The sequence below is a fragment of the Orcinus orca genome, chromosome 8, assembly GCF_937001465.1.
Source record: "Orcinus orca chromosome 8, mOrcOrc1.1, whole genome shotgun sequence".
Classification (NCBI taxonomy): Eukaryota; Metazoa; Chordata; class Mammalia; order Artiodactyla; family Delphinidae; genus Orcinus; species Orcinus orca.
In genome coordinates this window covers 13,139,458-13,157,397 of record NC_064566.1, presented here as the reverse complement: position 1 = coordinate 13,157,397, position 17,940 = coordinate 13,139,458, and the positions used below count along the sequence as shown (strand labels likewise).

General features: G+C 40.9%; 1 protein-coding gene and 1 non-coding gene across 2 annotated transcripts in view; one reads left to right on the top strand and one right to left on the bottom strand.

The window, feature by feature from the left end:
- Positions 1 to 1,349: 1,349 nt before the first annotated feature.
- Positions 1,350 to 17,940, top strand: part of DDB2 (damage specific DNA binding protein 2) — a 22,017-nt gene continuing 5,426 nt past the window's right edge. The window contains exons 1-3 of the mRNA XM_004264079.4: positions 1,350 to 1,746; positions 2,897 to 3,030; positions 3,437 to 3,628. Of these exons, the coding sequence (XP_004264127.1) occupies positions 1,620 to 1,746; positions 2,897 to 3,030; positions 3,437 to 3,628 (453 nt within the window). The 5' untranslated portion in view covers positions 1,350 to 1,619. The remainder of the gene's footprint in view (positions 1,747 to 2,896; positions 3,031 to 3,436; positions 3,629 to 17,940) is intronic.
- Positions 17,130 to 17,320, bottom strand: LOC117199084 (U2 spliceosomal RNA). The gene has a single exon (XR_004480280.1). It is a non-coding gene; the product is annotated as a U2 spliceosomal RNA (small nuclear RNA).

Below are 17,940 nucleotides of genomic sequence, written 5' to 3'. Positions count from 1 at the left end.
TTTTTGGCTGTGTTGGGTCGTCCTTGCTGTGTGTGGGCTTTCTCTAGCTGCGGTGAGCGGGGGCTACTCTTTGTTGCAGTGTGCAGGTTTCTCATTGCGGTGGCTTCTCTTGTTGTGGAGCACGGACTCTAGGCGCACAGGCTTCAGTAGTTGTGGCACGTGGGCTCAGTAGTTGTGGCTTGCGGGCTGTTGAGCGCAGGCTCATTAGTTGTGGCGCACGGGCTTAGTTGCTCTGCAGCATGTGGGATCCTTCCGGTCCAGGGCTCGAACCCGTGTCCCTTGCATTGGCAGACAGATTCTTAACCACTGCACCACCCGGGAAGCCCTAGCATGTATTTTTCTTCTTAGTAGATTGTAAACCTTATTTAGGGGCAGGGCTGTTTCTCATACTTCAGGATCCTCCAGAAATGAGTGCCCGCTGAGGTGAAACGAATGGCTGGTCTGAGTAAGGGGGAGAGGGCAGCTTGCTTCTGTATCACAGCTCTGAAAACACAGCTACAGGCCTGCAGGGGAGAAACCATTAGCTTGCCCTTTCCCCTGCTGGCTGCCATTTCTAACACCCTGAGCTGATCTTCCCATCAAGAAAGCTTTTTCCAATTTTTCTTTAGGAGCAATCATTTCTTTCCAAGAGTTATTATTTTTTTTGGCACTCTCTTCTGTCCCTACCTGTCTGAAAGCTCCTTGAATGTAGGATCTACCATTAATGCATTTTTGTCTCCTGTCACTCTCCCAAAGCACCTGGCACCTGACTTAGACGGTGGAAGGAAAGGACCAGCAGTTCCCGACCAACCCCATCTCCTGCCTGGCTCGACGCAGAAAGCGGGGTGCATCAGAGCTGTCTCCTGTCGGGCCGGGTGGGACGCCTATGAGGCTCACTGCGATGGCCTTTGGCACAAGACCTCAGCCTGGGCAGTTAGCCGCACGCTCTGCGGCCCATCATCACTGCCCCGGGTTGCTCCTTAGGAGGACACTAAGCAGGTTTGGGGAACCTTTAATTAAAAGCTGCGAGTTTCAACCACTCTCCACAGAGACGCTGGGATTCGTCAAAGCTGGAGAAGTATAAGCAATTGACATCGACCGCAAAGCCAGCAGGCAGAATCAGCGCGGTTTCCACCGCCGGGATGCGGTTTGCTTTCTACAAAGCCTACTCACGCCAACTGTACGGATCAGCCAATCACACAACCCGAGAGGGCGTGGTCGCCAAGTAGAAGGTGGAGAAGGCGGAGCCGAAGCCTTGATTAGCATCCGGTCTGGGGCGGGGGGCGGGGCCCAGAGGCCTGGCAGCGCCGCGTCTGAAGAGGCTTCAAGTTGCGAGGCCGAACACCAACGGCCATGTTTATTTCTGGCAGGTCAGCTGACTTGGACTAGCTCAGGGCCAACACGTAGGCGGTATCCCTTTTCTCTGGGGAGCGGATGAGGCCCTCCCCTCACACACTTCCCATCTCTCCGCGCGCGCCCCCGCCTTGCCGGTGAGCCTGTTTGGCGGGAAGTTGGCTTAGTTGGCCTACCTGTGGCTCAGCGGGTTCTGTGGTCCCCGCCTTGTTTTTCCCCAGAAGCTTCTCAATCTTTCGTCGGTCATCTCGGCATAAGGCATAGTACCCCTTCGCACGGAGGACGCCATGGCTCCCAGGAAACGCCCAGAAACCCAGAAGACCCCCGAGGTGGTTGTGCGCCCCAAGAGCAAGAGGAACAGAAGCCCCTGGGAGCTGGAGCCCGAGGCCAAGAAGCTCTGTTTGAAGGGCCCCGGTACTGCCTGCGCCTGCTGCTTTAATTAATTCCGCCATTTGGGGTTCTCACACAGGAGGCTGGAGTGGGGGGTGGGTGCGCCTGGGTCCCTGAGGCTGTCCCAAATTATGAACGCCTCAGGCTGTGCATTTTGTCTGCAGGTCCTATGACACCTTAGAGCTTGGGCTTAACCTCCCTCAGGTGACAGGAAGAGGCAGATGAGCTCCATTACAACAGACACAACGGACTTTTCAAATTCCTTGTTTGTACCAGAATTTTTACACACTGAGGACTGCTTAAGATAATCCCACTTTGCCTAGTGGTGTGTGTACTTAATTTCTCTAGTCACGATTGCTAGCTGTATGTCCTTTTGGTTTAACTGCGGAAACCCTCCCATTTCCCTCCTTCCTTCCTTCGAAAACTCATTCTTAGGGGTTTATTGGGGCTTGAACCTGGGGCTATAAGGAATGTAGGGAACTCCAAAGACAGGGGGTTGTTGATGAAGTGTTTTTTTTGTTCATGAGAAGAAAGAATCGGTTGTCACGAGGCGGGATTCATAGAGATCAGGTCCTCAAATACATGTTGGTAATCCAGAGTTGCTTTATTCCTATTCTAGGTGGATCTGCCTTCCCCAAAGTAGCCTAGCGAATTTAGCGCCACACCGGACCCTATGGATCCTGCTGGTTTTAAGGAGAAGAGATTGCACTTAGGGCCAACCACTGGTCACCTCTACATTATTTTAATATAGGATTTAAAGAAACTGCTTTTCCCGAAAAGTCACTTCTATGCTGTCCTAAAATCTTTTTATTGTGCTTTATGTATAACTTTTAAATTGTCACCCAACCCTATCACTAGTTTTCCAGCCCAAACTGGGAAGAGTTCTGCAGTTCTCATGTGTTTCTTTGGCTCAGTTCTCAGGAACCCCGCAAGGTCATAGTTTCACTTCAGAAGTACTATTTTGGGGAATGTTTTTTGGAAGGGGCTGAATTCCTACTCACTATTTATTTGTTGTGCTGGGTGAGACTGAGCAGAACGTGGAAAAACCTTAGGAGATGATAAGAGAGATTGTCTATGCCGAATGAAGGAACAAGGCTTTCTTTTGGGGATGTTTCAGCAGAAAAATCTTTGAGTGAGATTGGAGCGGAAAATATGTGTCTGTTCTGCTTGGCAGGTCCTAGCAGAAGATTTGACTCAGGCTGCCTTTGGGCGGGGTTGGCTAGCCTGCGGGTCCCGCCACCATGCAGCATCGTCAGGGCCCTCCACCAGCATAAGCTGGGCACAGCTGCCTGGCCATCACTACAGCAGGTGAGGCGTTTCCTGGCTGAAGAGCTCAAGGGTTTGCATGGTGCCTTTTTTTTTTTTTTACTGCTGGATGGTCCAAAATTAGATGCTGGGTTGGTTCAGTGGGTCGGCGGAGTGGTCAGATCACCCCCATCGTGTTGACTCCTGGGCACTCAGTCATGTAGAAGTGCCCACTGGGCACTCAGCCATGTAGAAGTCCTATGCTGTAGGGCGTCCCAGCAGGAATGCACCCTGCCTCTTTGCTTTCCATGATTAGATCATGTATATTGCAAATATTTTTATGCACAGAGTCAGGCAGTTATTTTTCCTTTAGTGGGAGGACCTGACCCCACTTATCTATGCGGGAGTCAGAGATTGGCAATTTACCCTTACGTTTTAATTCAACTTAATTTTTTTCTCTCTGTATCAGGGTCTCCAGCAGTCCTTTTTGAACTCTCTGGCTTCTTACCGGATATTCCAAAAGGCTGCCCCTTTTGACAGGAGGGCCACATCCCTGGCGTGGCACCCAACTCACCCCAGCACCCTGGCTGTGGGTTCCAAAGGGGGAGATATCTTGCTCTGGAACTTTGGCATAAAGGACAAACCCACCTTCATTAAAGGGGTGAGCAGTTCCCTGTGCCAGACGATAGTGCTGAAGAAGTGAGTGTTGAAGGGATGAAAAGTCATCCGGTAACAAGGAGATAATTGGGATCAAAAATAACTGTGGGTATTTTCAAACGGGTCAATGGTGATGATACTCAACTCTTTATTGAACGCCTGCCCTTAAAATATTAGGAAGTATGAAATATTGATCACCCTCGTAAATCACCTAGAATCTAAGCCCTTTCTTACCTCCTTGGCCTCATCTTGTACTACTGTCTTTCCTCATTCCCTATGCTTTAGCCATACTGGCTATTTCTATTCCTGAAGCTGAGTCTTTGCACTTGCTGTTCCCTTTGACTGGAGTGCTCTTTCCCATGGTTTTCTCATGGCTGGCTCCCTCTTATCATTCAGGGCTCGGCTCAATATATTTTTTCAAAAAGGCTATTACTGACCGCTCTGCCTAATCACTGATGACTCCCTATCTCATTATCCTGCTTTACTTTTCCCCCACAATGTTTATCAATATCTGAAATGTTTTACTTATTTGTTTGTCTTTACCCACTGGAAGGTAAGCTCCATGATGGCAGGGACCTTGTTTTTCTGATTTACCACTGTAACCCCAGTACCTAAAACAATGTTTGGCCTAGATAGCTGCTTTGTATTTGTTGAATGAATGAGGGGCTTGGAGTATAACTGGATAGGTGGGATGTCTACCGACAAGATAACTAACAATACAGCAGTACAGATGCTAAATGCTACATACAGAACATGAGAGAAGGAAGAACCTCTTGTGAATTACAGTCAATAGAGGTTTCATAGATGAGTGAGGAGTGAGGAAGAACAATATTTAGATAAATGGAGAGAAAAGGAGGAAAGGCAGAGTGTGTTTGGGGCAAGGTTTGGCATAGAGCTCTTTAGGGGTGCTCTTAATTGTGCTAGTGTTTGTCATCAGTCGCTGAGGGGTGAGGGTATTGGCCCCTCCACCAAAGACAAGACCGTTAGCTTGCCCAGCTGGGGACTGACATTGGAGGGCTATACTGTGAAAGGTGATGCTCTGGGTTTAGAGCAGGAGCCACAAATTCACATGCGTAAAGAAGCCAGACAGATAAAAGAATGATGTAGGATGGTGGTTAGTGGTAAATTGGAGATGGTTGACAGGTGAGAATCTAGGTCCTGAGGTATCAGATCTGATTTTTTCAAATGAAGACTGAAATGTTCTGACTTTAAAAAATTGTAATGAAACACATATAAAATTTACCATCTTAACCATTTTTAAGTTTACAGCTCAGTGGCTTTAAGTACATTTACATTCTTGTGTAACCAGTCTCCAGAACTTTTTCATCTTGCAAAACTGAAACTCTGTAGCCATTAAACACTAATTCCCCATTCCTCCTTCCCTCCAGACCCTGGCAACCACATTCTGCTTTCTGTCTCTATGATTTTGACTAAGTATCTCATACAAGTGGAATCAGACAGTATTTGTCCTTTTGTGATAGGCTTATTTCACTTAGCACAGTGTCCTCAAGTTTTATCCGTGTTGCAGCACGTGTCAGAATTTTCTTCCCTTTTAAGGCTGAATAATACTCCACTGTATGTATGTACCACATTTTGTTTATCCATTCATCTGTTGATGGACATTTGGGTTGCTTCCACCTTTTGGCTTTTGTGAATAATGCTGCTGTGAACGCGGTTGTACAGATATCTCTTCAAGCCCCAGCTTTCAGTTCTTTTGGTTATGTACCCATAGTGGAATTGCTGGATCACATTGTGACTCTATTTTTCATTTTTTGAGGAACCACCATACTGTTTTCCATAGAGGCTGTACCATTTTACATTCCCGCCAACAGTACTCAGGGGTTTCAATTTAAAATATCCTGGTTTTTAATGTTGGGAACTAAGTGAAATTGAACATGCTCTGTAGCTAAACAAAACACATTTGTGAACTGGATTCTGCATTAGCTCACTGTTTTTCTACCTCAGGTTTAGAGGCCAAAGGTAAACCCAGGATGAGTTCTTTTAAGTGGAGGGTTTGGAGAGCAGCTCATCAGAAAAGGCCAGGTTAGGCAGGCTTGAAGATTAGGATTCAAGGTATGAGATCAGTGTTCAAGAAAATAAGTGCCTGAAGCCCAAAGAAAGGCAGCCAGGGGATTACTTGGTGGTCTGTCTACCCAGCTGGTGAGACAGGTGACCCCCAGGAGGGGTAGCTTTAAGTTGGAGTCAGAACCCAGAGCTCAGGCAGGAGGAGGTTGGTTTTTTTCCTAGGCATCCAGGACATGGGAATAGAGAACTTTAAGAAACAGCCTAAGAGTGTCCTAGGGGAAGAGTTTCCTGACAAAAAGGGGAATGATAACTGCTTTGAACTTGTGTCAGGCTGAAGCTGCTTTTGGTTTATATCACCCTTTATTATGATGTGCATTTAAGTGAAGTTTCCTTACACACTGTTGTGGAGATTGGTCTGGGCATTTGAACTCTGTGACTAGTAGGGAACTAGGTTGTAGCAGGAGAAGGGTAGGTGGTCTGGAGAACTGTCTGTTTTTACTCCCAGGAACTGACAGCAGAAAGTTGATTTGAGACCAGTGACTGAGGGAGCAGCAGTGCTTCATTTTGTCATTTCTTTAGTCATCTGACCTTGGCTCTGATCTTAATCTTTCAGGCCCTTGGCAAGGGGACATGTATTACATTTTCAAAATGAAGATTATTTTATTCTCATTGTAAAAATGACCTGTGCTCATTGCAAGAAATTCAGGCAATACAGAAAAAAGTATAAAGAATAAAGTAACTATTACCTGAAATCCCCATTTGAGGCATCTTTATGTGCGTGTATATACCGTTATACACACCCGTTCTTCTACTTATATTTTTATGTAAATATTCTATCCTAGAATCTGTTGTATTTTACTTATTAGATCATATTCTAGTTTAGTCATCTTGTACCAGATGACGACCACTTAAAAATATCTTATTTCCTGGACTTCCCTGGCGGTCCAGTGGTTAAGACTCCATGCTTCCACTGAAGGAGGCGCGGGTTCGATCCCTGGTTGGGGCACTAAGATTCCCACATGCTACTGGGCCAAAAATAAATAAATAAAAATAAAATAAAATTAATTAATTAAAAATTAAATTTAATTAAAAAATTAAAATAAATAAAATTTAAAAATATATATCTTATTTCCTTTTTTTGGTAATACCTTTGGTTTTGGTATCAGGGTAATGTAGACCTCCTGTAAAGAGTTGGGAAGTATTCCCTCCACTTGAATTTTCTGGAATAATTTGTATAGAATTGGTACTATTCCTTTCTTAAATTTTTTAATAGCATTCACTAGTGAAGCCATCTGGGCCCGGAGTTTTCTTTGTTGGAGGGTTTCTAACTATATATTCAATTTCTTAATAGATACAGGGCAATTTAGGTTATCTATTTCTTCCTGAAGGAGCTTGGTAGTTTCTTTCAAGTAATTTGTCCACTTTATCTAAATTTTTGAATTTAGTGGTGTAAAGTTGATCATAGTAGTCCCTTATTATCCTTTTAATATACATAGGATCTGTAGTAATGTCCTCCCTCATATTTCTTTTTTTTTTTTTTTTGCGGTACGCGGAGCTCTCACCGCTGTGGCCTCTCCCATTGTGGAGCACAGGCTCCGGACGTGTAGGCTCAGTGGCCATGGCTCACGGGCCCAGCCGCTCCGCGGCACGTGGGATCCTCCCGGACCAGGGCACGAACCCGCGTCCCCTGTATCGGCAGGCGGAACCCCAACCACTGCGCCACCAGGGAAGCCCCCTCATATTTCTTGATATTGGTAATTTGTGTCTTCTTTTTTTTTTTTTCCCTAATCAGTCTTGTTAGAGGATTATCAATTTTGTTGATATTTTCAAAGAACCAGTTTTTAGTTTCATTGATTTTTTTTCTCTGTTGTTTTTCTGTTTTCTTTTTTGTTGACTTTTGTTGTATTATTTTCTTTCCTATGCTTACTTTGGGTATAATTTGCTTTTCTTTTTCTGGTTTCTTAAGATAGAAACTTGAATTGTTTATTTGAGACCTTTCTTTTCTAATATAACCATTTAATGCTATACATTTCCCTCTATTTCTTAACTGCGTCTCACAGATTTTGTTGTGTTTTTGTTTCCATTCAGTTCAAATTATTTTCCAAATTCTTTTTTTTTTTTTTTGCGGTACGCGGGCCTCTCACTGTTGTGGCCTCTCCTGCTGTGGAGCACAGGCTCCGGACGCACAGGCCCAGCAGCCATGGCTCACGGGCCCAGCCGCTTCGCGGCACGTGGGATCCTCCCGGACCAGGGCACGAACCCGTGTCCCCTGCATCAGCAGGCGGACTCTCAACTACTGCACCACCAGGGAAGCCCCCCAAATTCTTTATGATTTCTTCTTTGACCTATGGGTTATTCTGAAGTATTTTGTTTAATTTCCAAATATTTGGGCATTGTTGAGATACCTCCCTGTTATTGATTTCTAGTTCAATTCTGTTACGAACAAAAGACATTTTACGTGATTTCCAGTCATTTTACATTTTTTATTTGTATTTTGGCTGAGCATACAGACTATCTTAGTGAGTTTTCCATATGCATTTGAAAAAGAATGTGTATTCTGCTATTTTGGGGTGAATTTTTTTTTTTTTTTCCTGTGTCTGCACTGCGCAGCATGTGGGATCTTAGTTCCCTGACCACGGATAGAACCCATGCCGCCTGCAGTGGAAGGATGGAGTCTTAATCACTGGACTGCCAGGGAAGTCCCTGTTTTGGGGTGAATTATTCTCTAAATGTCAGTTAGGTTAAGTTGGTTGATAGTGTTGTTTAAATATTTTGTATCTTTTTTTTTCTTAATGTTCTGTATCCTTATTGATTTTATGTCTCATCAATTATTGAGAGAGGAATATTGGAATCTTCAACTATAAAATTGTGGTTCTGTCTATTTTCCTTTAGTGTTTGCTTCAAGCATTTGGAAACTCTGTTATTAGGTGCTTACACGTTTAAAATTATGTCATTTTGATGAATTGACAACTTTGTCATTGTGTGATGTCTCCCTTTACCCCTGGTAATATTTCTTGTCTTGAAATCTTTGATATTAATGTAGCCACTGCAGCTTTTTTATCATTAGTATTTGCATTGTATATCTTTTTTTTTCATCCTTTTATTCTTAATGTATTTGTGTATTTGTATATAAATGAGCTTCCTGTAGATAGCATGTAAAAAAAAATCCAATCTGGGAATTCCATGGTGGTCCAGTGGTTAGGACTCCTAAAACTAATACAGTGTTATATGTCAATATCTCAGTAATTTTTTAAAAAATTTCATTTAAAATAAAGTTAACCTGTGGGAAGTTCCCTGGTGGTCCAGTGGTTAAGACTTGGTGCTTTTTGTTATAAAGCAGAAGCTAACACACCATTGTAAAGCAATTATACTCCAATAAAGATGTAAAAAAAAAAAAAAAAAGACTTGGTGCTTTCACTGCTGAGGGCCTGGGTTCAGTCCGTGGTTGGGGAACTAAGATCCCACAAGCCACATGGTGGCACAGCCAAAAAAAAAATCCAATCTGACAATCTCTACCTTTTTTTTTTTTTTTGGGGGGGTACAGAGGCGTCTCACTGCTGTGGCCTCTCCTGTTGTGGAGCACAGGCTCCGGACGCACAGGCTCAGCGGCCATGGCTCACGGGCCTAGCTGCTCTGCGGCATGTGGGATCTTCCTGGACCAGGGCACGAACCCGTGTCCCTTGCATCGGCAGGCGGACTCTCAACCACTGCACCACCAGGGAAGCCCCAAATCTCTACCTTTTAATTGGAGCATTTGACCATTTACATTTAATATGATTATAAATATGATTGGGTTTAAGTCTGTTATCTTATATTTCTATTTGTCCCATTGCTTTGCTCCATTTTTCTTTTTTTCTTGTCTTCTTTTTGGTTGAGTACTTTTTATGATTCCATTTTATCTCCACTATTGGATTATTAGTTACACTTCTTTTCCTTTCTCTTTTCTCTCTTTTAGTAGTTGTTCTTGGGTTTATAATGTACATCTCTTTTTTTTTGACCACACAGCTTGTGGGATCTTAGTTCCCTGACTAGGGATTGAACCTGGGCCCTTGGCAGTGAAAGTGAGGAGTCCTAACCACTGGACCACCAGGGAATTCCCCACAATGTACATCTTTAATGTAAGAGAGAACCTTCAAATAATGTTATACCACTTCACATGTATTGTAAGACTCTTACAACTATATATTTACTTCTGTTTTCTCCCTTCTGTCATTGTCCTACATTTTACTTCTACGTATGTTATAAACCCTACATTTTTATTTTTGCTTTACACAATTATCTTTTTGTTTCTGTTTTTTGTTAAATCTTTATTGAGATATAGCTAACATATGATAAACTGCACATGTTTAAAGTGTACGATTTGATGAGTTTTGACATACGTATACAACCATGAAACCATCACCACAATTAAAATAATGAACATATCCATCACCCCCGAAGTTTCCTCACACACCTTGGCAATCCATCCCTTTCTTCCCTCTGTTCTGACACCTGAAAACCATTGATCCACTTTCTATCCCTATTGATAAATTTGCATTTTCAAGGCTTTTATATAAATGGCACCATACAATATATACTCTTTTTTTTTGGCTTCTTTCATGCAGTATAAATATTTGAGATTCATCTACGTTTTTGCATGTATCAGTAGTATTTTTTTTCTTTCTGAGTAGTTTTCCAGTGTATCGATATACCACAGTTTATTTATCCATTCACCTGTCGAAGGGCATTTGGACTTTTTCCAGTTTTTGACTGTTGCAAATAAAGCTGCTGTGAACATGCATGTACAAGTCTTTGTGTGGATATATGTTTTCATTTTTCTCGAGTAAATACCTAGTTGTGGAATAGCTGGATTGCAGGGCAGGTATCTTTTAAAGATATTTTTTATTTATTTTTATAAATATTTATTTATTTATTTGGCTGTACTGGGTTTTAGTTGTGGCACATGGGATCTTTGTTGCGGTATGCGCAATCTTTAGTTGCGGCAAGCGAACTCTTAGTTGCAGCATGTGATCTAGTTCCTTGACCAGGGATCGAACGCAGGCCACCTGCATTGGGAGCGTGGAGTCTTAGCCACTGGACCACCAGGGAAGTCCCTAAAGATATTTTTTTAATTTTTAATTTTTTTTAATATTTACTTTATTATTGTTACTTTTTTTGGCTGCGTCAGGACTTAATTGGGGCATGCGGGATCTTCGTTGAGGCACACGAGATCTTTCATTGCAGTGCGGGCTCTGTTGTGGCACGTTGGCTTCTCTCTAGTTGTGGCGCTCAGGCTCCAGAGCACATGGGCTCTTTAGTTTTCAGCAGGCAGGCTCTCTCGTTGAGGCGCACGAGCTCTGTAGTTGCAGCGCACGGGCTTAGTTGCCCCGTGGCATGTGGGATCTTAGTTCCCCAACCAGGGATCGAACCTGTGTCCCCTGCATTGGAAGGTGGATGCTTTACCACTGGACCCAGGGAAGTCCCAAGATATTTTTTAAGTGGAAAAAAAAACTTCAATATTTACCCACATATTTGCCATCTCCAGGGCTTTTCACTCCTTTGTATGATCCAGACTTCCTTTTGGTAACATTTTCCATTTTCTTTCTGCTTAAAGAGATTCCTTTAACATTTCCTGTAATGTAGGTTGGTTGGTGATGGTTTTTTCCCTTTTGTTTGTCTGAGAATGTCTTTATTTTGCCCCCCCCTCCGTTTTTTTTTTTTTTTTTTTTGAAGGTAATTTTGCTGGGTATAGAATTCTAGGTTCATAGGACTTTTTTTTTTCTTTTAGTACTTTAAAGATAATTTCTGATGCAAAGTTTGCTCTCATTCTTATGTTCCTCTTCATGTGATTTTTCATTTTTTCTTTTGGCTGCTTTAAAAATGGTCCCTTTGTCATCTAAAGTAATATTCACAGGTTCCAGGGATCAGGGCATGGACATCTTGGGGGACCATTATTCAACCTACTCCAGTTAGCATGGGTCTAAGGCAGCCTGTAGTTTAGATGTGAGTTGACCTCACCCTGAGGCAGTACCCTTCTGAGGACTCTACTCAATGTTCTGTATATTAAGAATTTTTTCATTCTGGATGGTGAGAATACAGACTGTTCTGAGGATTTCTCCTTCTACTCACTTCTGGTGGTTTTACCTCAGCCTTATGTAGTTTCCTTATACATATTTATCCAACAATATTTACTCCAAGGCCTGAGGGGACCCCTCTGAAAATCTCCAGAATGCTCTCTCTGTATATCTCCCCCTCCAGCATTCTCCCCCACAAATTCTTGCCCCGTTGGCTTTCCCAACTTGTCACCTCAGCTTAATGAGACTATTAGGCTGTTTGGGTCCTCTCTCCCTGTGCTGCAGCCTGGATACTCTTTCCAAGCAGTAAGCTGGGACAATTGCAGGGCTGCCTCATTTCTTTCCCTCTTGTCTTGTGCTGCCTGTTGCCCAATGTCTGAAAACTCATTTCATGTATTTTTTCATTTTTTTTTAGTTGTGTAAGGCAGGAGGATATATCTGGTTTCTGACACTCCATCATAGCTGGAAGTAGAAATTCATACTTAACTAATTTTAATAGTTTCTCTGAGGATTTAAATTTTTTTCCTACACAGTTTTGTCATCTACAAATAAATGAGAGTTTGAATTCTCACTTTACCATTTTTTCACTTCTTTTTTTGCCTTATTCCATTGGCTAAGACCTCTACTACTTTGTTGAATGTTGGCTATAACAGACATCCTTGTCTTATTCTTTTTTTTTTTTTTTGCGGTATGCGGGCCTCTCACCGTTGTGGCCTCTCCCGCTGTGGAGCAGAGGCTCCAGATGCACACGCTTAGCCGCCATGGCTCACGGGCCCAGCCGCTCCACAGCATGTGGGATCCTCCCGGACCAGGGCACGAACCTGTGTCCTCTCATCGGCAGGCGGACTCTCAACCACTGTGCCACCAGGGAAGCCCCTTGTCTTATTCTTGATTATAGAAGGCTTTCATTTTTTGTCATTAAACAAGGTTTCTGCTACTTTTTATTGTGATAAGATATACATAACATGAAAATTACCATTTTAAAGCATACAACTCAGTGGTACTAAGTACATTTACATTGTTGTGCAACCATCATCAATATCCATCTCCAGAACTCTTTCATCGCCAAAACTCTGTACCCATTAAACAATGACTCTCTATTACCCCTCCCCTCAGCCCTACTAATCTGTTTTCTGTCTCTGAATTTGATTATTCTAGGTACTGCATGTAAGTGGAATCATACAATAAATATTTGTCCTTTGGGGTCTGACTCCTTTCACTTAGCATAATGTTTTCAGGGTTCAACCATGTTATCCTTTTTGTAGTTGAATAATATTCAATTGTATGAATACACCAAATTTTGTTTTGTCATTCATCTGTTGATGGACATTTGGATTGTTTCTGCCTTTTGCTGTTATGATTCAGCTGCCATGAATGTTCATGTACAAGTTTTTGTTAGAACTGTTTTCAGTTCTTTTGTGTATATACCTAAGAGCTTGTTTGTTTTTAAAACTTGTTTTTAAATACTTTTTATCAGATTAAGTTCCTCTTTTATTCATAGTTTGCCAGAAGCTCTTATCGTGAATGATAATTGAATTTCATCAAATACTTTTTTGTCTCTTGAGGTCAGCAATGATTTTCTTCCTCTATTCTATTAATGTGGTAAACTACACTGTTTTTTGTTTGTTTTGGTTTATTAGTTATAGTCGATTTTTTCATTTAAATGTTATTTTTTTTCACTCTTTTAGCTTTACAGTTATATTTCTAGCAAGTGATACTGCTTCTTTTAAAAACTGGGGGAAAAGCACATAACACAAAATGTATCATCTGAACCATTTTTCAGTGCACTAACACTGTAGTCACATTGTTTTGCAACAGAGTTCTAGAACTTTTTCATCTTGTGAAACTGAAACTGTGCCCACTGAATAACAACTCACCATTTCCCCTTCCCTCCAGCCTTTGGCAACCACAGTTCTACTTTCTGCTTCTATGAGCTTGAACTACTTTAGATACCGCTAAGTTTTGGTGGTTTTACGGTTTTACTGTGGCTATGTCAGAGGATATTCTTGTAGGAAGTACACAATAAAGTATTTGAGTGTGATGGGACATCATGTTGGCAATTTATTATCAAATGGTTCCGGAAAAACAGTTCTTTGTGCTATTCTTGCAACTCTTCTATGAGTTTGAGATAGTTTGAAAATAAAGTTTAAAAAAAAAAGATTGTTTCTTCCTTAAATATTTAGTACATTCACCACTGAAGCCATTAGGATCTGGAATTTACTTTGCAAGAAAGTTTTTAGTTGTGACTCAATTTCTTTAATAGATACCAGCATATTCAGATTTTTCTTTTTCATCTTCTGTCAGTCTGGCAAGTTTGTACTTTTCTAGGAATTTGACTATTAACTCTAAGTTTTCAAATTTATTGGCAAAAGATTGTTTATGATGTCCTCTTATTATCTTTTAAAATGTCTAAGATGTATATTGATAATCTTTTCCATTCATTAAATTGGTTATTTGTGCCTTCTTGTTTGGTCATTCTCACCAGGGATTTATCAATTTAATTATATTAGTCTTTTCATGGAACCAACTTTTGGCTTTGTTGATTCTTTCCACAGTGTATTTGTTTTATTTCATTAATTTCTGTTCTTTTTTTTTTACTTTCTTTGGTTTTAGCTTCTTGTTTGTTTTACAGCTCCTTGAGATGGATGTTTGAGTCATTGATATTTAGCTTTTTTAACTATCATTATGAATATGCTCCTATGAATATCTGCATACAAGTTTTTACATCAACATATTCGTTTCTGTTGAGTATATATCTCTTGGGTGTGTATATCTCCTGGGTCATATGGTAACTCTATGTTTAATTTTTTGAGGAATTGCCTGTTTGCCAAAGCAACTGCTCCATTTCACTTTCCCACCAGCAATGTAGGAGGGCTTCAGTTCTTCCACATCCTCACCAACACTTAACTGACAAAAATTGTACATATTTAAGGTGTACCACATCATGTTTTAATACATGTATGTACTGTGAAATGATTACACCATCAAGCTAATTAACATCCATCACCTTACATAGTTTTTTGTGTGTGCGCATGCGTGCTGAGAACACTTATCTACTCAGAAAATTTCAAGTATACAGTACAGTATATTAACTATAGTCACCATGCTGTACATTAGATCTCAAGAATAACTGAAACTTTGTACCCTTTGACAAACAACTCCCCATTCCCCTCCCCCCACCCCAGCCCCTGGCAACCACTATTCTACTCTCTGCCTTTGTGAGTTTGACTTTTTTAGATTGCACATGAAATTGAGATCATTCAGTATTTGTTTTTCTGTGTCTGACGTCCTCCATGTTCATCCATGTTGTTGCAAATGGCAGGATTTCCTTTTTTTAAGGCTGAGTAATATTCCATTATACACACACACATACCACATTTTCTTTATCCATTCATTCATCAGCAGACACTTAAGTTGTTTCCGTATCTTGGCAATTGTGAATAATGCTGCAGTGAACACAGGAGGACAGAACTCTTTGAGAAACTGATTTCATTTCCTTTTGATATACACCCAGAAATGGAATTACTGGATCATATGGTAGTTCTGTTTTAAATTTTTTGAGGAACCTCCATACTATTTTCCATAATGCCTCTACCAATTTACATTCCCATCAACAGTATTCAAGAGTTCCCTCTTCTCCACATCTTGGCCAGCACTTGTTATCGCTTGTCTTTTTGATAATAGTCATTCTAACAGGTGTGAGGTGATATCTCATTGTAGTTTTGCATTTCCCTGATGATTAGTGATGTTGAGCACCTTTTCATATACCTGTTGGCCATCTGTATATATTCTTTGGAAAAATGTATATTCAAATCCTTTGCCCATTTTTAATCAGATTGTTTTCTTGCTATTGAGCTGTCCGAGTTCCTTATATATTGTTAATATTAACCCCTGATCAGATATATAGTTTGCAGTATTTTCTCCCATTCCATAGGCTGTCTTACAACACTTGTAATTGTCTTTTTGATTATAGCCATCCTAGTGGATGTGAAATAGTATTTCATTGTGGTTTTGATTTGCAATTCCCTAATGACTAATGATGTTGAGCATCTTTTCATGTGCCACTGACTATTTGTATATCTTCTTTGGAGAAATGTCTGTTGAAATCCTTTGTCCATTTTTTTTTTTTTTTGGCTGCACTGCGCAGCTTGCCAGATCTTAGTTCCCCAACCAGAGATTGAACCCTGGGCCACGGGAGTGAAAGCACCAAGTCCCAACCACTGGACCGCGAGGGAATTCCCTTTGTCCATTTTTAAATTAGGTCTATTTTTTAAATGTATACTAATTACAATTATTTTAAAGCCTGTGTCTAATAGCACCAATACCTGGATCTCCTGTGAGTGTCTTTCAACTATTGTTTTTTCTCTTAGTTATTGGTTATTTGATATTCTGGGTAATTTTAGATTTGATGCCAAATATTGCATATAAAAACTTGTAGAGATATAATTTGAAGTTTTGAGTGCTGTTATTTTCCTCCAGAAAGAATTTCTTTCCTCTGGCAGGCAGGTCAGGTGGAATCAGATCATCTTAATCTGATCAGCGATTGAAATGATTTGAATCTGGACTTCAGTCTTTGTGAGGGATGGTCTGTTTCCAGTTTGCTCTTATTTTTAGGGTTTCGGGGATCCTAACTAAAAGCTGGGTTTTTTCCAAGACCTCTCCTCCTTGACAGGTCTGAACTCCAGTTTTTGCCCCTCTTGAGACGGACAGAACCTCTCTTCAGCTTCTCAGCCACCACTTTCTTATCTGCATACGACTCAAGAGGAAAAGCAGCATCGAAATGTCAGGCGTACCTCTCTGCTTCTCTTCTCTCTAGGAGGCTGGACTTCAAGTCCTTGATGCCTTGATAGCTCTTCGTTGACTTCAGACTTTCCTTTGAAAACATGTATTTTTTCTGTCTTTTCTAGTTTTTCTTGACAGAAGGTTGGCCTGACACCAGCTAACCCACCATCACTGGAATTGGAAGTCTCAAACATATCTCTTTTTCATATTTTGTCCAGGTTTGGTTAGTCCTTCTCAGTGCAAGAGCTGGTCATAACCATTTAGCCCACCCTTGCTAGAACGCTCATGCGTTTTACCTTAAACTGTTTACATGTGTTTATTACTAACGCTTTGACATAGGGCCAGTCCTTTTCTTGGAGTAAGTGTTCACTGATTAGGGTTCACCTGGTCTTACATAAACCATATCCATAATGCCTTTTTTATGGGGTCTAGTTTCCATTCCCCAAAAGTGGAGACATAATTTAAAATTAGTTGTGGAGCAATCTGATTGCAGATTCTTTTTAAATTTTTATTACTGTTTCCCACCCTAATTGTTTATAAGTATCTCACCCATGCTTAATTCAACAACTATTATTTTTAGCAAATCATTTTTTTTAGCAAATCATTTTTTTTTATTTTTTTTATTTTTTATTTATTTATTTTTTTTTTTGGTGCACCGTTCCTGGAAGTACTGCAGTACCAGGTCGATGCGTGGAGTGGACGAAGCAAGCTCCTATTCCAACTCCCTGCTCCAAAAATCCATTTAATATATTGTCCTCGGATAGAGGACGTATCAGATATTAAACTGATAAGAACAGATACTACACTTGATCTTAGCCAAAAGGCCGAGAAGCGATAGCACATCATTTTTATCTAGTTTTTCCAGAGCGTTCATATGGATTTCATAGAAATAACAATAGTCTTTCTTTTTGCACATATTTCATCAGTTTAATTAAATTACGTTTGATGAAATGTTTTAAGTGTTTAAAGTTTAAATGTTTAATAAATCACATCACGTAAATTAAATTACATGATTACAATACAAACTACAACTGGCATACATAGGTTTAAGAACAAACACAACTAACCCTTCGTAAGCATAGAACTCAGCTAGTGGGAGCAGATTATCATATAGCAGCAAGGGTTTGGTGAACCATGGGCATCAGAATGTTTTAGAGAGGGAATGGAAAGTACCAGTTAGTATGCTGATTGAGTTAAGTGGATGTTGTGTAAGAGGCCTTGTAGAACTAAGGCTGGGATAGCAACAGCATACGGGAGAAGTGGAGGAAGAGCCTTGAGGATGTAAAGTTCTTAAAACAGTGCTTGATATATAATAAACACTTAATAAGGTTATGCTACTGATGTCATGATTATTTTCATCATCATTGTCTGAGATGTCTGGAAAAAACAGGAAGGAGCTCAGATCTGACATCAGCCCTCCTAACCCAGCCACTGTTCCAAGCTGAAGCTCTTCTGA